This window comes from Phalacrocorax carbo, chromosome 6 (assembly GCF_963921805.1).
Source record: "Phalacrocorax carbo chromosome 6, bPhaCar2.1, whole genome shotgun sequence".
NCBI lineage: Eukaryota > Metazoa > Chordata > Aves > Suliformes > Phalacrocoracidae > Phalacrocorax > Phalacrocorax carbo.
The window spans coordinates 18928573-18951713 of NC_087518.1; the positions used below are offsets into that span (position 1 = coordinate 18928573).

At 37.6% G+C, this 23141-nt stretch overlaps 1 protein-coding gene across 6 annotated transcripts in view; it reads right to left on the reverse strand.

Annotated features, from left to right (window-relative positions):
• LOC104051543 (store-operated calcium entry regulator STIMATE) overlaps positions 1-23141 on the reverse strand; it is a 45095-nt gene that overhangs the window by 13683 nt on the left and 8271 nt on the right. For all 6 annotated transcript variants that reach the window (XR_010373341.1, XR_010373339.1, XR_010373340.1 and 3 more), the window contains exons 2-5: positions 12024-12072; positions 10148-10243; positions 6406-6527; positions 414-526 (exon numbers count right to left, since the gene is read on the reverse strand). Coding sequence is in view for 3 of the 6 variants with exons in the window: in XM_064454036.1 (XP_064310106.1) it covers positions 414-526; positions 6406-6527; positions 10148-10243; positions 12024-12072 (380 nt within the window). In the remaining 3 variants the exon portion in view is untranslated. The remainder of the gene's footprint in view (positions 1-413; positions 527-6405; positions 6528-10147; positions 10244-12023; positions 12073-23141) is intronic.

Here is a 23141-nt window from a genome sequence, read left to right on the forward strand (position 1 = left end):
GCAAGTTACTAAAAATTCTACAGTTTGGATCTATCAACAAGGTCAGGCAAAGAAAATTCTTAAATACTATGAAAAGCAATACATAACAGCTTCAAGTAAGGGTTAAAGAATTGAGAAAAGGAAGAACCACTTAGCTTCAAGAGCACTCAGAAAAGGAGATAGAATAATTTATATTTGCATTATATAAAAGCCCTCCAAAATACGATAGGATATTCCTGGCAATGGATGCCAGAAAGCCTAATTAGCAGTATATTAATCAAGCTAAGAGATCATACCACTACTAGAGTTAAACAGCATTGACTGCAGACCAGTTACGATGCTTGAGACAAACCAATAAACACGATTAGAAGTCTACTGCTTTACAGGTCCCACCTGAAATTAATTTGTTTGTAAAATGCTGTAAAAATACAAACCTCTTTCCACTGAGGTATAAGAAGCACTATAATGATGATGGTTTTCTCAAATGTCATTATCATTATGTACAGAGCACACTGGCCCACCCAAGCACTGCACCGCACTGGGTCACCTGCAAGGAAGAAGAGGGGTTCAATATATGTATAGGGTTGATTTTTCTTCACAGTAAACATTTTGGAAAAGCAGTATTAGAAGCAGCAGGGCAGCAACATCCTCTTAAAGTGCCTTCTCCGATTTCCTTAATGCTGCTCCTTCCCCTCCTTCAGCCTCACCCCAACTTTCAAAAATATCAGTTATAAACTGAATACAACAGGACTTTACCTGTTTCAGCAGCACCTGGTTATATGCTCACTGTTTTACATAATCTAATCAAAGCAAGAGATGTAGTTGCATTACATTTGTTTCTCATCAAATTGTTATTTTTGAGACTCTGTCATGAAGTATTGAGCTTCTTAAAAGGGAAAGCTTAAGGGAAACATAGCTGGGGAAAACCAGCTTTCCTTTCACTCTAAGTAGAAACATAATGATCTCTGCCATTCTCCCTTAAACATATTTTTGCTGTCTACAAAGTTAGTTACCATAACTAACCAATCATAACTGAAGCAACAGAACTATTATACTCTAAGAAAGCAAAGAGAGAAAAAAGCAAAAAAAAGGGAGAGAGAGGACTGGTATGCCTAACAAGCTTTGAAGGTGAGCTTAAAGCAGCACTTCACTGGAAACCAAAAGGAAGCTTTGGAGGGGGGTGTTAGCTCTTTAGTCTTCACCACAGTCTTCTGCAACATCTTCAAAGGCAGCTTAAAACTTTTAGCCTGGGGGTTAATAATGGGCAATGGAAATTCAGATGCCTTTATGTACTTTTAATGCATAATGGATAGTTGCTACTTCCTTTTCTGAAATATTTCTGAAAGGTTTTCTGTATTAATACTTGGTAATAGCTTTAAGACTTATTGTTTGCTGCTTAAATGCTACAAAGAGAAACTGATAAATTAGTCTGCAGTCCAAAACAAAGAAAAATTCCTAAACAGGTTTTACAGTAGGAGCTAGCGATCCACACTCAGTAGTCCAAGACAAAAATGGTTAAAATGCTCAATTTTTACAGTTATATACTGCAGTTTATGGATTCTGTTGTAAAAAAAAGTTAGAAAATTCAAGGGGAAACACCAGTAATTCAAAGTTGAGCAACCATGATTCTTCTGAAGATACAAGGCCCCAATTAAATTTGAGAATTAAATTTTAGAATTTCTATACTCCACATTATTAGCATTCTCAAGTTTTCTTCATTAGCTACCAAATATAGAAAAAACCAATCTAGATTTAGCTAAAGATTTACCATTGAAACTTTACCAGTTTATTCTAAGCTCTTTTCCAATCTGTATTTAATACCTAAAAGCAAAGACAGCTATAGCAATTTTGCATCTATCCCAACTTTGCCAGATGAGATTTTTTATGTCCAAAAATTGTGAAACTCTGTATTAAAGTGTTGTGCACTATCACCAATGAACATTTTGTTCCATTATGTTTTTGTGGGGAGGGGTGCTGCTTTTGGTGGGTGGTTTTTTTTGGGGGGGTACATGACTGAAATTAGAAGTTGTATATATTAAATTCTACTTGACGATTTTTGTGTATCCTCCAGCATCTACAAAATTATCTCTCAGCTCTAATTACAAGTGGGGAGAAGAGGGATGCTGTCTACTTTGACTTTACTAAGATTCTGACAGTCTCCTAGTAGCATCCTTGTAGAAAAGTTGGGGAGATATAGACTGGATGGGTGGACATGCAGTTCTGACATAAAGGAAAAAAGCTTTCACAATGAGAGCGGTTAAGCACTAGAGTAGGTTGTAAAGATCAGACCTTGGATAAATTAAAAACTGGTCTGGACCATGCCCTGAACTACCCTCTAACTTTCAAGTTAACCCTGCTTTGAGCAAGAGGTTGAAATTCAAAATTCCAACCTCTGGAAATCCTTTCCAACAAATTTTTTTCTACAATTTTATAAGCTATACAATTCAAATGAAAAAAGTAGTTTAATAATATCACCACAGCCAGGAGGTGTTCCCAAGAATATTTGGGACATTTGTATATTTAAAGATTCAGTACACAAACTCAATTAGAACTTTAATGTTGAAGCTATTAAGCTCTAATTTACTTTCTAAAGTCTCTGACGTGCTCTCTTGAATTCTGATTTTATACCTGTCATGTATAAATTACATGTCTAGAATAAACTGGCAAATCAGTAGATACCTTGTTCCTGCAAGAAGAGCATGTTAAGACTGAAACTGAAAAAGTTTAAATCCTCAGTGATGACAACTGTAGGAGCATTTTTTGAAAACGCTGGGCAATGAAAAACTAGTCCATACTAGTGTATACTACTTTCATCAGCCACTTTGTAGAAACACATTTATAGACAGCTCTTGAATAAAATACCTGCAGTTCCTCTAGCCTGTAACTTCTCTGTTCTTCAAATCCTGAGAAATTTTCTTAAGATGCCAACTCACAGAACAAATCCCAAATACATTTTCAAAAGTTTTAAAGTGCAACTACTCTATAAGTTAAGTTGCTCTGCAAATTGCAAATGAAGAGCTAGAGGAAACAGATGCATCAAATACAGTTTCTAAGCTTTGCCATCTGAGAAGCAAAGACAAGCAAAGAGACCTCGGCACAATTTAGTTGCCAATAGAGTTAATTGTCACCAAGAGGGATTTAGTCACCTGTTTTTTGCTTGCAGCAGCTAAAGTAGCCTAAGGCAAGAAGGGAAGGAGAATGCAGGGGACATTCTTTTCGGTACAGATCATAACTGCTCCTCTTTACACACAAATATATTAACTGATCTGCACTTCTCTTAAAACCCAGCTGCTGAGGTAATGAATCTGAAAATATAGAATATGAAGATAAATCTAATAAACTTAAATTCTGACATAAAAAAGCCCTTGAGGAAGCATCAGGATACTTTTTTCATACATCAGCGTGCTCTGCTGTTTTTTTTGTACAAACAGTAACTCTTTATGAATGCTAGTATTTTGGTATCCACTCTTTCCTTGAAGCTTTTATGCTTAAAAACTATCCTCCATATGAAGAAGAGGCTTTTAAAAACACCAGGACACCGCTATATTTGTGACAGCTTCAAGTAGTGAATCACCAGGGATCAAGTAATAGAGCTAAGAAGGGAAATGAGCTCACAGTGAGAATTAACTTGAGACAAATGATTATTTAGGCTCTAGAAACACAAACATCATCGCTCAATCACATGACACTTTTTTTTGGGGGGGGGCAGACTCTTTGTTTTCCCACACTTGCAAACAAACTCACACTGATCTCAAAGCTCAAGACTTGACTTTGCTACTACAGATAAAATGCCAAAAATCTCTGATACCTTTCAACAAGCAGACACCTCACCACCCATGTATGCTAAACATCCATATTTAACTTCGAAATACTAAGTCTAAACACACTTGCAACCCCACAGGACTGCATTTTAGTCCCCTCCTCCACTCAATTATTTTAAAGAATCTTATGAAAAATAATACAAGAGTTTTCTTGGGGCCAAAGTGAAAATTTTTAAATAAAATGGTGATATGAGGGTTTTAACTTCAGAAACAGTAGTACTTAACAGAGGAGGGCAGCAAACAATCCAACGCAACTTGTCCTTTTTAGACAGATTTCTTACGCAGGGTATAACCTTACTGCACAGCCTTTACTAATAACTTCCCATGTGATATCTAGTTCTCTTTATACCAGAAGCCTTTCCCACACAATTAATGGAAACACTGATTTACAATGTGCTTTTTAATAGTCCTTACGATAGTTTGGTTAAAAAACCAAACCTGCTAAGCTCAGGACGGCACATTAATAAAGATATAGAAAAGTCACAAATAAAACGATTTCATATTGGAAAGAACAACTACGTAAAGAGGACTTACGTAATTCCATACATGGCTTTTATATACACACACACAGAAGAAATACTTGCTTATCAAGTTTAGGCATTTCAGATCTCCTAACTCAAAATGACAATGGGTCAGTCGCAGACCACATCTGAGCAACAGACATGTAACAAGTTCATTTGTTGATTTTAAGAGCTTAGTCACAGAAGCCTCATAACTAAAATAAAACCAGGTTCATTTTGGAAGTCAATAAGACACATTTCATGAGAGTGAATATAACACCCCACATCATCTCGACCGCATAGACCGCTTATCCTTAAAAGGACATTAAAACAGGAGAGGAGAACAGATTACAAAAGAAAAACCAGACAGCTATTAGGAAGAAATAAAATCTAGTATTTGACATAATTACAAGTACCTACCTATAGCCATAACAGATACACAAAGTGGTTTTTCTCTGAGTGGAAACCCAATTTTATATTTAAAATAAGCATTATATAAACCTGTTCAAACATCTTTAAATGGCTTCAAGCCAAAGCAACAGAAAGAAGGACTTTGGGCAATAGGTCTCAAAGCTCAGTCAGAAGGTGTAGCTCTGCAATGTCTCAGCTCTTTCCCTGCCTTTTTCCCTTCCCTGGGCACTGGTGCTTACCTAATCCCTTAGACACCCAAGTCTGAGGACTGATCTCGAGGAACTATTTATTTTTCTACATATGGTGAATTTTCTGATGGTTTAGCTCTCTGACTCAGTTCCCTGAAGAGTCAGATGTGTACCAGTGCAAGGAAAAGAGTGGAAATATTGCACCATGGCATGTGGGAAAAAAGCAGATAAACAGGGTTGTCACAGTGCTGATTTAAACAGCTTAAACGGTCATAAACTGTACCCTAGTAGATACACATTAAATCTACATAAATCTGACCAAAAAAATGCCCTAATGGTACAGGCAGTTATTTCTCCTAAGATAGATGCTTGTCATCATCTCTATTTTAAACCTCTGACATTAAAGCAAATAGCAATTAATGCTCTCTGATTTAATTATAAACTTCCCAAGCTTTTAAGTACTTCAACGTGGTAAAGCCTTTATTTATTCTTATTTCTGTTTTTAATGATCCTAAGTGGCTGACAAAGAAACACACAACCCCAGAAAAACTACCAGTGACAATTATGAAATTGCTATGAAAGCTTTTATTTTGTTAGGCAAACATTATTTTAACTTTTTTTTTCCAAGCCATGGATTTTTCTTGTTTGGTTTTGTCTCTGATGAAGAGCCATAGCTCTCTTATAAGGCAACCTCTGCCCACATTTCTATCTCAAGGAGCTTCAAATGTAAATTTTTAGCATCTATACAGAACTTCCATTCCCAACCAGCCAGACCAAGCAATATGAAAAAATAACAGGTTGAACAGAACTAAATGTTGATGTTGAGTACGTATGATACACAACTGCATGTGCAAATCCACAATTTCTGCAGATAAGTGGACTTCTGTGGCTAACATAATGGAAGATAAAACAACTTCACATGAAAGTGATTCCACTAGTCCATCCCTTGGCCTGTAGGAGAGACATACATATTCTTCATAAATGATACAAGCCCTACATGCAGGAGTTCAAGTGATCATTACTTGAGGACAAACACAAGCCTTCTTGCTATTCTCTTCACTGAAGGTATGTGGCTGTTTACTCTAAAGAGGGCTGGCAGAGGTCTTAGCCCATATCTTCAGACAACGGCATGTTGTCAGGTGAAAGCTTTAATAGGAAATGACCTTCCAGCTATCATTTATTTAAAAGCATTTCAGAGTAAATTTATCATGCTGTTATTTTTTACCATGAGATTAGCCAATATCTTAATTTGTTCAATCACTTCCAAAAAATACATCTTCAAGCAGTTGTTCCAAACTCACTAAATGCTTAGAGACTTGTTGAGCTTTCTGACACAGAATGTGCATGCTGAGATACAGAACTTAAAAAGAATCCTTGTGAAAAGAGAAATATTACAGTGACCACTATAATAATTGTATAATGATTTTAAGACGACTTAACCACTAGCTGATATATTTGGAGATTCTATCCTGAAAATCATTTCAGTGCAGGAACAGAAGCGTTTACCATATTCACCGAAGCGAAGGGACTCCCACTGCTGCCATTCCACAATGCTGCTGACTGCACGTATACCAATGTAGATTAACAGCATTCCTAATGTGGCATCTAACAAGAAGTTGATAAGGTACCTGAAAGGAAAAATGTAAAAGAAAACAAGGAGCAAGGGTCCATTTTCTATAAGATCAGTGTATTTTAACACCATGATTGATAAAAGATCTGTGTATATATATTGAGAAACCAGAGCATTGAGAATAATCATTCACCCACTTCTGTAATTACACAGCCTAAAATTTAAATAGTTTCAGATGAGTCTCAATATTTTGTTTCTGTCCTTAAAGTTAAGCTCCAACTTCTATTTTTCGTGAACTCTGGTGTGTGCATATGCATACTATATAAACTCCAGTATTCATTTTACTCCTTTAAATTAAAATCAGATTTCCTTTTTACCATTGCTCAGTTCATTTTGCATGAAAAATCTGCATTTGAATAAAACCAAAGGAATAAAAGGAAAAGGAATAAAAAGAGAAGTTATCTTAAAGACACCTGAAGGAAGGAATTTAAAGGTAAAAAACCCAAGCCAAACCACTTTCATTCCGAGGGGGAAAGACACCACAACTAGACAGTTTTTCTTGCTCAAGGGAGCCCCCTCCAAGCCCCAACAGGGAGCAACAAGCAGTGTAATACCATGTCTAGAGAGTACAGTCACTATCTAGGCCAAATTTCAACTTAGTCAGCATTAGGAAGACAACTGATTTACTTTCTTGCACTTCAGTTCTTGTCCAATAAACATTCGAAATAATCAGAAACAAGCCTTCCCAGAAAAAAACCAAACCAAACTACCCTTCAATGTACACACAACTCTTGCCCTACTAATTTTACTGTTTCAATAAGAGCTTCTGGCGTCTTACCTATGCTTCAAGAAACTAAAGATTATTATGCATTTCAAATTCTTAGGTTCAGTAAATGATGCAGCTGAAATTCAGAGGATTTTGTCAGCCAGTTTGGTTTATTTACTATCACCAATTTTAGCTGAACAAAAGAGCGGCTGAGAAAGAGCCAGCTATAAGACACACAGCAAATCCCTGTTATTGAGGTTCTTATTTGATAATTCCAAATACTTAATGTAAACTCTACAGTATTTAGGAACTTACCTATGGGGATAAAAATAGCAAATCAGAGACCTGTGGGCTTCTGCTGGCTGTGGAGACAAATCCATGTGGACAAAACAGCAGACAGTGGAAAGCAACTATGTGCATTCAAAACAGTAAAGGAGGAGCTGTTCTGACCCTCAAAACGCCATTCAAGAGCAGCTCAAAAATAAAAATGAAGAGGACTTGTCTTGCTTTAGCCAAGACTTACCCATAAACTTTCTAAAAAAATAGTTATTTTCTAATAATTGTGTGTCAAACCAGAGTTTTAATGAACTTATTAGACAAACATTAAAATCAAAGTTTAGAGTTTGGCAGAGGAAACTCAGCAATTACAAGTCTACACAAGTCATTTAAAGGCCACAAGGGGCTGCTGTAAGTCTATAGCAGGAACGCAGCCATCAGGAGCAGGGAGGAGAGATGTGCCAACACCTATTTTGCATCAAATTACGTCTCACAGCACAGGCCAGCTATGCCTGATATTCCCAAGCACCTCAGGCTCACTCATCCCGTGATGCACTGCATTAACCCTGCTCACATGTAACTGGTGCACCGGCACAAACCACAAAACATCACTGCCACTACCAGCTAAATGCATTTGGCTGAGAGTTCAGTGAGTAAAGGGCTGGGATTTGTACAAACTTCTCTGTGTACTGCATACAACCAGCTGAGTACCCTGCACTACAGAACAGTGCTGTTTGCTTTTTCTATTTAAAATTCTTCGGACAACAAGCCATCTGTCATTGTTTCAACAGATGTTTTATCAGCTTTGATACTATCACACACCTGCTTGAATTACAGCACTACATTCCCAAACTTACAAACGGCAACTTCCAACTGTAGTTCCTTCCAAGCTTTGAACCACAATGTTTTCTGAAACTACGTTTTCTGGTTTTGTTCTGAAACTAATCCACAAACTACAAAAAAGGAAAGAACAGAAAACTATCCATGTTTGATTTTGCTGAGTAAAATGATTAAAGTCAGCGAGAAACTTTGCTTTTACTCACTAATTTTGACCCACTTGCACACTTAAGATATGCTCTTCCCAAGAAAGGACAAGTGCCTTTAGTTGATAAAACATGCTTTTTTAAATTTTGCTAACCAGGAGGACCTGCATCCTTGTCTGAGAAATTATACAGCACCACACTAATTTTTTTACCCTGGGTACAGTGAATAACAGTTCTCTACCTCACCCTTTCTTGTTTTGTTATGTTACCCTTACATGAAAAGTGGTATTTGAAAATAGTTACGTAGGCTATATTAAAACATGTAGAAGAGAATACACATTAGCAAACCTTTTATTGTGAAAATTCAGTACACAGCACAAATTTATTTTTAATTTTAAAATACTGTAATAAACTATTGAGCCTTAGCTTTAAACACTGACAGCTTTACACATGCTTTGGTTAGCTTACTTGAATATACACTTTAATATATAAAAATTGAATTAAAGCAATTTGCACTGGCCAGTTTTTAAATCTATCAGGAAATTCTTAAATCAGTAAGCAAGGAAAATCCTACAATAATGCCTGGTATTATTGAAACTGTCGTAATTATAACTTAAAACTTTACAGTCAGTGTGTTAGCATAAATGCATTTTCCCTACCAAAATGCTTTGTGGTGGGAAGAGAAAAGCAGTCTTTTACCTGCATATTTACAGCATGTAGTAACACAACAGAAACTGAGGAGGAATAAGGGAAAAAAAGCAGGCTTGTGGAGCAACACAAGCATATTCCTTGAGTTGTGTAGCTCCTTTGTTTAGTGAAGGACAACAGTGAGCAGATGCCATTGAAGGAACTGGATTGGTTTTAAAGGGTAAATTACTAAGCTTTTAAAAGTAATTTCACAGCCTCTATTACCAGGAATGTGTAAGCTTCTTTGAGCACACGCCCTATCAAGACCAACCCCAAACAATTACTATTTGCTTCAGGAGCTCCTGTAAAGAGCCTGACGGGGTCTTAAGTCATAAAACCTTCAGGTTTAATATACTACAGTGAAATGCTTATCTACTTAGTCGCACTGCTCCAAGCGTGACATTGCAAAATTAATTTTTGTACTAACTGCATGGGCACTGAGCAAGATGCCCTGCTTTTAACAAAATGAAAATAATACTGCAGCAGCTAATGTAGGTTTTAGAAGATACAAGCATGAATGATTTTTGCTAAATATCCCTGAAAGCAACCTGACTTTATATTAAAGCCTTGCTGCACTGAACAGTGCAGTTGGAGGTCAGTGTAAACAACTTTATTTTAATTTCCTTTGGTCCCCAGCACCGCCTTCAGTAAACAGCCTCATATTAGAATCTGCATCCTAAGTCCTCATTCATTACCTGGAGAGGGCGAAGTAATGAGTTTACCCTTAGTCTAAAATATCTATATACAGACCAGAAAAAGCTTTCACAGGTCCTGCTAGCCATAAACTAGAAGAACAGAACTCTGATCCTTGATTAACTAAGCTTAACCCACAGGTTTTTGGAAGTGTATGATTCTTAACATGAAAATTGGTTTCTAGGCTATATCTTGCATTACCATCTGTGTACACCATCAAACTCAACAGCAGACCTTCCACAAAGACCAGTTATTCTGAAATTAAACACTCACAGTGAACAAGGGTCTTCTTCCGTAAGGTCTGATAAGTAGACATTTGCGAAGTGGATGAACAACATCCCTATGGCTTGCTTGGAAGTATCTAAAAACCTGTATAGAATAAAAAGAGCTTTTAAGACATGCAAAACCATTTACAGCACAGTTGGACATTCCAAATTTATTTTAATTAAAATTCCATCTCAATAATTAAATCTTTTTTCTTCAAATGAGAACACCAGAATGATAAAGTGTCATGGTATTTAGTTTATTTAACAACGCTCCATTTTAAATTCTGCCCCTTTTTTTTCTTGAATATTGCTAACAAACCAAATCATACTAACTTGAAACCTTACCACTGTAAATTTAATGTCTAGGGATATCCTCTTGGTATAATATGCATTATCCAAGAGCTAATCCTCAATAAACCTAGCTAAGTCTTTAATAAACTCCTGTAAGCAATAAGCATCACAGCCTCACTAGATATTTCAGTCCTTTTATGTTTATGCATTTTTAGCAAGTTTATGGCACAGACAAAAATAAAATCATCATCATGTGCTTGTTGGTGAACAATTTAATAGCTGGGTAGTGATTCCTTTATCTATAGTATTTTGCTAAAATGCCAACATATTTTTCACCTGAAAGCATGAAGTGGTCTCACTGAGTTATATCTAAAGTACAACAGCTTAGACCACACTGTAAAAGAATAACAAACTTGAAAGCATTATCTCCAAAGCAGATGACAGAGTTACAGAGAAAAGAGTTCGCTACTTACAGGGAAAATATGAAAACAAACCAACCAACCACCACTTAGGTGCTGATTCAGTATTGACTCCAGCCCTTACCTTTCTTTTATCATCAACCTTTGCACAAACCCAAAACTTCCAATGAATATTTTATTAAATGTTAAATATAGGATTCATGTCAAAAGTATTCTGTTGGCAAGAGTGTGTTCTTTATACAAACCAACACCCATTTTGCCTGTGTTTCGATGTCTAAAAAGATCCAAACACCCAAACAGATCCTAACAACATTTTATGCCCTGACAATTTTGTCTTAAACTTTATTTTCTTGCATTCATTGGATGACATAAAGCAGAGTTTTGGAGATGAGGCAGGAAGCCAGTGAGTTACTTATCTAATCAGTACACCATACTATAAATAACAATACTCAAGCCCCAGAACAAGATTCTTTGCTTAAAATTAAAGGCTATCAACACACTACTTAGAATTTCAGGCTGAGGTAGACTATTGTACACAAAGATTTTGCATTTGTTTTTTTGTTGTTTTTTTTTTCTTCAATAAAACAAAGGTCAGGATTAGATATGAAAAGCAGCATTGTATGAGATGAATTTAAACCACTGAAGTCTTCAGCAACTGGAATGACAGTTTAACATTTATACCAGTCTCAGAACTAGTACAGGTTATGTTGGTATTGCTATAATCGAACAACTTTTAAAAAGTACTAAAACCAAATATACTTTTTATTCCTTGTATTCTTTTATGGCTTAGATATGTATATCTTTTACCATACTGTTTTCTATCTTATACATAGTAGGACAGTTACAGAACATGGAATTTTCTTTAAGCCCATCTGAGAACTTCTTGTAAGCTTATGTAAGTTTGTAGATGTTCAGATGCATTTTAGGGCAGCTGTAAGGTTCCATCTTCAGAAGGAAGCAAAACTTTTGGATTTGTGTCTAAATGCACATCTTTGTAGAGAGTCCTGGAAGTGTTTTGTCAGAAAGAACTAGCAGGGAAACTCACAGAAGAGAACATTTTTGTCGGCTCATATTTTGGTAACTTTTGGTTCTCCACTGTCAGTCAGCAATTTCTTTCCATTTCTAAAGCGTGCAAGAAAAAAAAATTTAAGAATTAAACATGCAGAAACATACCATATCTTCCAGGGACGTCTTTCATGCTTTGGTTCTCTGAAGCGCTTTACTAAGAAGAAAAAAAAATTGAAGACAATCAGCAACTCCCAAACCAACAAAAATACAGAAAAGTAAAAGCAAATAATCTTGCAATAATGTTACATTCTTTGATAAATTAGATCTTATGCAACTACATTTCACTTTATCAATCTCTAAGGATACATTCTTAAAGAAAATGGCTCCCCTCTGTCACCTTCAAGTTTCTACAGATCCATCGTCTGATTGCCAATATCTCTCACATGGAAAAATACTCTATTACCGACCACTGTTTCATTGGCCTTAGCTTTTATGACTGCCCATCCAGAAAATCTCATTTCCGATAGTAAAGCAGGTATTAGAAAGAGTCATTTCTTTCGCTCACTGGAGGCCAAAAGTCAAATTGGAAAGTATTCTTGCAATATAGGGGCAATCTATAATATCAGAAATAAATCAAGTGAATTAGTAACAGGACAAATATATTCTCTTACAAAGTGTCAAATTAAGACTTTTGGGGGCTAACTGAATTGCAAGCAGGACAGATTTTTTAGTCAGATAATCCCTTCATAAAAGGTTGTTACTTGTTAATATATTAAAAACAAAACAAAAAATATCCAGTATTAGAATTAACACCAACTATACAAAGGCAAAAAAAAAAATTTACTATTTCAATCTTGATACAGTTTATAATACAAACTGTTTGGCTATCTGATAGAAAGCTCCTCTACACACCCACAAAGGAGGGGGAGCTCAAATCACACCCTGTAGGGCTACTGCCAGGTACATCCCAGGAGCCATCAGCCCATCCCAGGTCTATCCCCACAAGCCTGGAGGAGCAGAAGCCCAAAGGCAGATGGGGGAACACAAATGACAGACTCGGAGGAAGGGATGGCTGCCCCAGGAAAGTCCCAGCCCCACTGGCCAGGGGTGACACTCATCCTGGGGAACCAGCTCCAGAGCACCTTTGGGTGGGAGGTGGTCAGTGCATCAGGGTACAGAACAGGTATAGGAGGCACAAGAAGAACATTTTGGGATTGCACAAGACTTACTACGGGTTGTTTAGGGGAAGAACCAAAGGCAGGGAAAGGGAAGGATCTAGATTCATGGAGGAACAAGTATGGGGAAATAGAGGGACAAGGGGATAAAGAAGTCATACATAAACAGTGGCTGGTGTATACATTTGTATTGTCTGATCTGAAGTTTATCCTGTCTTCTTAGGAAATTCCATTTCTAAATCTTTCTGGGCAAGAAAACCATTTTTCCTTCTGGGAACACATGCTCAGCCCTGCCACAGGTTGGAACAGGGGCAGGGAGCCACAGCAGCCTCCCCTCTACTGAAAACCTGGCTTAAATCCATAGGACAGATTTATTTTGTTACAGCTGCAAGATAGTAATTCTTTATATATCCCAAAGATAACTGGGTAATGGAAAACTTTTCCACTAAGGATGGGTTTTATATATGGGTTTTACGTCCTTCTTCTGTCCAAGGCTCAGTGTCACCCACCAGTTCCTTCAACATAAATCTTGAAAAATAATTATTTAGGCTCTTATTTCAGGAATTCTCTCTTAAAAAAAAAATTAAGTCCTGATTCCCCTCCTCCCCTTCAACTTGCAGAGATTCCATCTTAAAAAGCAAAAACCTGACCTAGCATATATAGGTCAGGCAAAATATCGACAGGTATTGCTAATACCTATTCCTCCAGATATTAGCAATGAATTTAAGTTTCAAACAGGATGTTGTTTATAAGTTATGCTTCCCTAGCTTAGAAGGCTTTAGAAAACATTTTGGTTTATAAACCATTCAATTTTTTCACAATTCAGATGGTTTTCTCCAAAGCCAACTGACATCATACAATACATGACTAATTACCTGAATGCCTTAAAAAAAAGCCAAAGCCCCAACATATAAAAAAATTCACCCCGAAGGTAAAGGGGCAGCATTTGCAGGGAGCACGAGGCTATCAGCTTGCCATGTCACTGTGTGTCCTGTTGCTCCTTCTGACAGCAGAGAGAGAAGCTGTGTTTCACTCCCATATAATACAACCATTAGAAATTAAAAAGTGACAGGAGGAAAAGACAGTACATTTACACCAAAGATAAAGCTGTACTAGCAACACTGGCCAGCAGTTTTCTCTGTGAACAGCATGTCATAAATCTAAAACTCCTGTTAAAAATGAGCAACACCCAGCTATGTTAACCAGTTTGCTGCTTAAGACAAGTCCTTCCCAGTTACACTATGGATTACTTTAATTAGTGCCATTTTTGAACACCAGGAAGCCACAAAGCATCACAAAATAAATGCAAGAAACAGAAGTTGAAGCTTACTGTGGAGTCTGTGCAAGATGCTTTTCTGCAGACAAAAACTGAAATTAAACTGGTAAGATTTACACACTTCAGGGGTGGGAAATTCCAAGCTTAGGATTTTGTCTGTTATTACTATGAAGAAGTTAAATTAATCTGTAGGCTTATAGATTTCTCTATTAACAAAAAAATAATTTTGGAAGAGGATATTCAAAACCAATTCAACTACACCATTTCAAATTTTATCCATGTTGAGAAAAAGACTTCAGAAGGTCCATATTCCTCTGGCCAATTCTGAAAACATTTCATTTGAGCAACATTAAACAGAAGAGTTAACTTTGAAAGCCTCTACAGATGTCTTTCAGGAATGTATTAAACAGCTGATCACACCACAGACTTCTACCCCTCCCCCCCTTTAGGAGTTGCTACCTGATGATATACTTGAAAGCCCAGTATGAAACAGGGTTGTTTTCTCAGCCTAGTTTCTTGTAGCTCCATGCCCGCAAACCTCAGGTATTTCCAACACGCACAGATATTGCAAGGTATTTTCCTACATACCCCGATGCAGTATCTGGGTTACACTGCCCACCCAGCCCAATATACTGTCATATCAGACTGGTTCAAGTCGAGAACAACTTAACTTCTTCAGCAAGAGAAAGTGTTTTTTGTATGCTTGTACACAGCTGGGGCCTCCACAGCAAGTAAACTGAGCAGAAAACCAACAGGCTGTAGATAACCACACTGGTAAGCTCAGGGTCCATAGCATGTTTGCTATTAATAAATTAGTTTTGCAACCAAAAGCCAGCACACATTTTCAAATCAAGATTATGTAAATTTTTAAAGCATCTATCAAATTGAGGAGGAGAAAGCAGTTCTTCCACTTGCCCTCCCCCCAGATATGTCATGATTGTAGATGGTCTCAGCCCCACTCAGTTTCTCTTGACATTCTACACTGCCTCAGCATAAACTCCGAGATGTGCACTAGTGCGTGTGTCAGCTGACAGATGGATCTCGATCTGCCAGCTTGTCACTGTGAGGAGGTGGTACCGCTCCATATGCTTCAATTCGGAGCGTTATACTCGCACTAGCAAGAATTCACTGTATTTAATATTAATTAACTAATAATGTTCAGAATTTCATGCTGAATTATAAATGGAGAAAGGAGTGCTGCTTGTTTATACATTCAATGCCAGATTTTTTTCAGGAAAGGAAATAAAAGCACTTCTGCCAACAAGCATGTAAGCTGCCAGATCGACAGAAAACAGACAAGCATATAAGGGAGAGTACTGCTAATGCAAAATTCAAGTTCATTAAATTGTCTTCCCGTTTCATTGAAATTCTAGAAATAATTAATGCCAGACTACTGTAGAAGGGTTTCTAACAGTTACTTTAACATAGGAGTTTTGCAATCAGTATTACAGAAAACTGAAGACTCATAGGAAAGAATATAGGCCATCTGTAAGAACAGAGACAAGAAATAAAGTAAAACCTCTCCCGTCAACATGAAAAGTAGCACATGAATCTGTACTTGGAATCCAGCCTTTCCTTCTCTCCCTCCTTCACCTCCTCAAGAAGTCCCACGGGAAATATCCTGCTGATGTGAAGCAACTTCAATATGGGTTCAAGAACTCCAAGTTTCCAGATGGCTGCTCCTATAGCAGCACAAAACTGGCCCAACTGAAATGTCTGAAATATTTCTACATATCATGTATTATTGCGTTTCTTAGACACATTCTGGCAGTTCACAATACGAACCTTTCTGGTCCCAGTAAAGATCTAAGATTTCTCTAGCTCATTAATTTGAAATTCAAAAAAAGGGAAAATAAGCTAAAGAATATTCAACCTGCTTGATGTCCTCTGCAGCTATATATTACAGTAACACTGCTCACTGAGAAGAGAATTGGGAGTTTCCACTGTATTTACAGTGCTTCTCAAAACTTTTTTGAAAATAGGTCAAAGATAAAGCATGTGACAAAATGTTTCATTTCATAAACATCCCACACATTTCTGTCAGACCTCAGCAAAGTGACAGCTGAGCTAGCCAAACAGAAGAAGAAAACCAAAAGGAGAAAAGGTTAGCAAGGATAAGACCACATTTGCATGTCACACATGCAAACCTGCTCACGTGCGTGGGCAGTTTCAGTGAGGACAGAATCAGACCTTTCACACAGATGCTCAGACAATGGGCAAGAGGAAACAGCCACAAGTTGCAGCCAGGGAAATTCCAGCATGACAGAAGTAAAAAATTTCCAATGAGAGCAATTAACTCTGTAACAAGTTGTCCAGAGAGTGTGCAGTGACTTCAGCCTCACAGACCTTGAAAATTAACCGGGATGATGCTCTGAGCACCAGCTCCAGCCAGACACAGGCTGGCCCTGCTCTGAGCAGGAGGTGGAAGCAGGTGACATTTGGGGTCCCTTCTGACAAAGTTGGTCTGTTAGTCTAAAAAACATCCTTTTGTGAAACAACACTTAAAAGCTCCAAGATTTGAGCCAATTACCAAAGGACCAAAGTATGGCTAACTAAAAATCATACACTCACACCTGTGCATATGTACGCACAGAACTGTGAAAAATCTGCTGCAGTTTGAGCTTCTGTACAGTGTTATATCACGAAAATGTTGAATCTCCTCCAGCAGGTTGGCTTTGCTGGGCTTCCTGAATAACATCTTGCAACCAGACAGATCCCCCAGCACAGCGCTCATGGTGCAAGACTGTTGTGATCTGCAGGGTTACTTTTATTATTATTTCACATCATTTCCAACATTCAAAGACAAGTATTACAGGTTTCCAGTAGAACGCTGTTTTGCTAACTATGTATGGAGCAACAGCTGAAGAGTTAAAGCAAGCATCAGCATCCAAACACAGAACTGAATGCAGAATTTCATATGGCTACTCTCAGACAACTGAACTATTTTCAGAACATTTGGTTATCAGGAGAACATATGCGTCATAAATTTGATCCTGCAATTTCTAACCCTGTAAAAAACTTGTGAAGTCAACTACATATGCAGGTCAGATTTCAATTTTTTAAACTTCTATTTAGGCAGACTGTCAAAAACACTGTTCTGCTTATTAGTATCAACACTTTTCCCACCAACAGTGGGGACCATGTCTGTTATGAGTAAGAACACGCACACTACTAATTCCTGAAAACTCACACCATCACCATGGAATGACAACTATCGGTAAATTTTGTATTACCTATGGCCTTTATCATACGCTTGAACTTACCTCCCAAAGCTTTTAAGAGGCTTGTCTTACAGTTTCACTTTATCTCCCCCATTATTTTCTTGGTAGCAGCAAAGAGGGAATAAGAAATTTCAGATTTCCCCAGAACCGAATTTTTCTTTTTTAAATTAACTTTGCAAGAAACAACATTCCCAACAAGAACAGGCTAAATCAATGCCTTACAAAAGAGCATACAAATGCGTAAACCATATATCACATGATTGCCAAAAGCTTTTGTGGCACTTAAGAGCTCAGCATCTCCCTATATTCATAGTTTATAAAAAAAGGAACACGGCAGGTGCATGTGTTTAAAGAGAGGTAGTAAACATGATAGCAAACAATGACCAAAAGAAGCAGTGTTTTTGGCTTGCTGCTCATTTCCCCAGACGAAAAAAAGAAAATGCACTATGTTCTTGATAATTCAATTTTTGCCCTACTGCAATTCTTCCTTCTCTTCCTATGCCCCATTAACTACAACTGAGATGCTCAAATACAGGATACCCTGAAAGCCTGCTGCTTGTTTCCCTACATAAGAACCCCCAAATTCTTGATAATATTTTTGCTTAATGACCTAGACTTGTCACCACTCTTGGACACCAATTATACTAAAGCAAAAATTATACTGGACAAGAGCAACTGATTCCAGCTACATCCAGTGTTATAGTTGTATTGGAGAAAGATACCAGGAACCATGGTTTCTTCGTGATGAAGAAACTTATGGAATAGCTCACTCGCAGGAAAACTTTGTTCTAGTCACTGTTAAAGACTGACATACTATGAAATGCATAAGCTCACTGGCTTTGATCCCCTGCAAAAAGTATTTTTAAAACTTCTGTAAGACAGAAAACAGTATTAGCCAAGCAAGTACCCAGCCTATTTTCTTAATTCCACTGCATCCCTGACCTCAATGGTTCTGTAGAGATACATATGTAATTAAGACCTTGTCCATTAGAGATGGTCACCAAGTGATAAATGTTATAGAAACACTGGACACAAAGTTTAATGACCCAGCTAGTTAGTTATTCACAGACATTGTAAGACTAACAATTCAGTGTCTGGATAGCCACATGGTACCTGCAAAACTGCACGTCTTATGCCTGTACCTTCATTCCAATGGCAGCAGTTAGAATAACATTGTGGCTACAGGTTTTAGGTAGCAAAAACTTTGTGACAGTTAAACAGGCCTGACTGGCACTCTTAAGTGAGTGAACAGAGAAAAAGGGACTTTGTTCTACTGCAAAGTTAGATGCGCTAGTACTGAGGTGTCTAGTTTCGGCTGTGATAATATTCTTCATAGTAGCTAGTATTGGGCTGTTTTGGATTTGTGCTAAAAATAGTGTTGGTAATGTGGAGATGTTTTAGTTGCTGCTAAGTAGAGCTTACACTAGGCCAGGACTTTTTCAGCTTCCCGTGCTCTGCCAGGTGCACAAGAAGCTAAGAGGGGACATGGCTGGGACAGCTGACCCCAACTGACCCAAGGGATAGTCCATACCAGATGATGTCACGCTCAGCATATAAAGCTGGGGGAAGAAGGAAGGGGGGATGTTCAGAGTGGTGGCGTTTGTCTTCCCAAGTAACTGTTATGGATGCTGGAGCCCTGCTTTCCTGGGGATGGCTGAACACCTACCTGCTGATGGGAAGGAGCTCATGAATTCCTTGTTTTGCTTTGCTGGTGTGTGCGGCTTTTGTTTTACCTGTTAAACTGTCTTTATCTCAACCCATGAGCTTTCTCACTTTCACTCTACTGATGCTCTCCCCCGTCCCACTGGGGGGAGTGAGCGAGCAAGTGGCTGTGGTGCTTGGTTGCTGAGTGGGGCTAAACCATGACACAAGCATCAGCCAAGCCCAGCTATCTCATGACCAGGGCTCTCTTGTCTCAACATAGATGACATAAGATGATGGTAAAAAGATGGGCCAACACTGGATTTCACATAATTTATCAAATGGACAGCACTGCTTGCTGGATAAACACTGGAGAATTAGTTACTGGAAGTCACCTCTGTAAAAACATTTACTCCCCACCTGCTTCCATACTCATCTAAAAGCCTACCTGTAAATTTTGTCCCTACATAGGTTTTTGTGGTAGCTAAGGGAATAGCTATTACAAACTGAAGCTCTCCTGCACACTGCACGGGAAGAGAGGCCAAATCGTTACCAGAAAAATAAAAAACCCCAATCCTGCCTGCTCCCCCCAGCCCCCAAACCTGCTACCTGAACTTTGGAATAAAACAGACAATGTTACTTCTTCAGGAAGGGCAACCAAATATATTACATGAGGTTGGTGACTGCCACATACAACTCTAAGACAATTTCACCAAGGCTGATCTCATGCATCCTGGTAGCACATGACAGTGTGGATCTGACAGAAGCATTAACTTGGCTGTCAGTAAAGGAACCAAATGTGTCTTAGTAGAGCATTCAGCCCAGACATACCACATCAATAGCCATTGTAATTGACCTTTTTTCCTTTTTACTTTTTTAAAGGTAGCACTTACTTTTAAAATAGCTAAACTAACTTAGCCAAAGAATTAGACACAAGTTCTCACTCTCAATTGCTAACCTATTTGCCCTCTCCCCAGAGAGAGCAGCACTTTAGAAGTCAGAAAATGCACTATGTAAACAAAAGTATTCAGCCCTTTACTTCCTGAAAGACATGACAACACTACAGCAATACCGAAAATAAAGGATTGCAAGTAACTGCTTTACGAACTCTAAGGTAAACAGCACAAGTAGCTTAGGAAATATTTATCCAAATATTGAAGTTGTAAGACAAGATTTGATCTTAGAGACAGGCATTTGTTATTTTGTGTTCAGTATACGTAGCACTGTTAGGTCAAGCTGTGCTCTATTTGAAAGGTCATAGTAAATCAGTTTCCCAGCACTTTGAGACAGAAGCATACACTATTGTTTCCTCCACAGGTATGAGATGGTTGAAGCAAAGCAAATCTAAGCCTCCAGTACTAAAAGTGCCTGTAAAATTGGCTTTAGAAGTTTAATACACAGCCCTCTTGCAAACACTTTTACACCCTGAACCAGGTGTTATTAAACAACTACAAAAAAAAAAAAGGTTGGTTGCTAGAGAAACAGACAGCCCATTCCTACCATGCAATATATACACCCAGTGAGAGCTGAAAAATACAGTCTGCTGTGTTCAAGTGGATTTTTTTTTCTATTAAAAGAACAACCATTTGGGAAACATGAATTATTTAGTACAAAACAAACAGAAGCAATCCACATTAATGTGCACTGAACAGCAATTTATGATTCACAACAACATTTTCACATACAGCATTCAAAAGATAACTCAATAATACATGAAGCTTTCCTAATGTTATCAGTATGACAACAGATATCAATGAACTTCAAGTCATCTGAGCCAGTTGTTTTAAACCAGCTCTTGGGAACTGCCAGAGCACAGCCACAAACTCACTCATCATTCATAAAATATTAATTAAGCCAGTAACCGTAGAAGTTTTAAAAGCAGAAAGCAAACCCAAAATGTAAGTTCAGATATACCCAAAAAGAACGTAAAAGGAAAACTGTGTTTCTATTTGTAGATGATAAACAGCAAATATATTAAATCAAGGAGGCCAAAAGTAGACTTACACTATATGTTTAGAGTCCATTTAAATTCTGAATAGCTTTGCTTACCAGATTCATTTTTCCTAGACTGCTGAAACCACTGAAGCATTGAATTGCAAGCAAGACATATTTCATGTAACACCAACTGCTTTAAAGAGAACAAAAAATACGCAACCTACTTTCATTTATTCTCTTTACACGAAAGGAGAGTCAGCAGCCAATTATGTAGGCTTCTTTGATATAATGTATATAGCAACCAGGCATTTACTGCATAAATTAAATTTCTGAAGTCAAGATGAAAACATGTAATAATTTCCACATGCATGAGCATTCTTCTTAATGATAAAGCTTCATACCTCTTGACGTTCGTGTAGGTTTCATAAAAAGCTTCACAACACCAAAATGTAATGCCAGCACTAAAAACATACGGCCATAAGAAAGCTCAAGTTTTTAAGATCAGATGGAGGAGGGGGGTTCTTTTTTTTCCCCTGGTTTAATTTTAAAGCTCCTTAGACTATTTCATCTTCTAACTATACAATTACCTTGCAATGAAAGCTTTCAAACCCTATGCATATAAACTAACATATGCTGCTTGTCACACCATCAGGCTCAAAACAAGAAAGGTATGCTGGAAGAAGTTGCATAGTAGCTCATATTTTCCAGCACGAGTAAGAAATTAAGAGCATTATTCTAAAAAGGAATTAAAATTTTAGAGCATAACATCTTAAAAAAATTATTAGAGACAGGATGCGTTGTATGTGGTATTAGTTGTGAATAGTTGTTTGTAATTTTAAAGTAATTTTTGTTCCATGAGGAAGGGAAAAAAAAAATCTATTTTTGACAAACAGGAAAAAAAACCTAGAGTAGGACAACAAAAAGCAAGCAAAGGTTGTTTCTGCAAGGTACTGTCAAAAATTGATAAGATGAATCCTATAATATTTGGCCAAGTTCTAAGCATTCAATCCCAGGACAATGATTTCTTAAGTTTTATCCGTTACCACACTAATGTCAGTCCTATAAAAATTCCTGTTAAATTTGAAACACTTAAAAATTCAGGAACTCCTTTCTCTAGTTCACCTCTCATCAACAATTTCTTGTTAATTCCATTGGTTTATCTCTTTCAGCAGTGCTCCACTTGAACAGGAGTAGTATACAAATAAACTTCTTACCATAAACCTTCACACCCTGAGCACCTTGCAGCTTACAGGCCAGCTGCAGCCCAACTCCTCCTGAGCTCTGTTTAATGCCTGCCAACTAGATAAAACAAGGAAATACAGTACTGTGTTCCTCTTCTCTCAGGTGAGCCAACACACATTCATCGCTACAGGAGAAGGAATGGTTGATCTTAGAATCTGGGGTAGCCAAAAATGTGACAGAAATTAAGATGACCAAACTCAAAATATTCCAAATTACAAAAACATTTGATTATTTGAAAAAAGCAACCTCCAGAGAAAAAAACATCACGAACAATAGGAAAAAACAAGTTTAGTACCTTCCTTTAGATGATTTTTCCCTAATGTAGCTCAGTACTCCTGTGAACTAACTTAGACCTGGAACTATGATCCTGAACTGTGGATGTGAACAATGAGGAATTTGAACTGTGAATCCATTCTAGCATGTTTTCATCCTCAACTTTCATTACATATGACAACATATGTATGAGGTTATGACAACAAATATATAAAAAACCCTGCATGATTCAGGGTCAGCGGTATAAAAACAGGTCTTCACTATCCTGAGCAACAGTGCACACAAGTCTCATTATTCCTGATTAAATTCTAAAATCCCATATCACACCACCTGGAGAGGCAGACTCATGCAAGCTCCAAGCTTATATTCAGTCTGCCAGTGAGATTTAACATATTAAGGTTCGTAGGGAAAACATTTTGCTGTGATCAAGAAATCTTTGAGAATGTAAAGCATTTCCTACCAGCAGGCATGAGAAAGCAGACCTGATTTTTCATTTCATCAAAAAATCCACACAGATAAG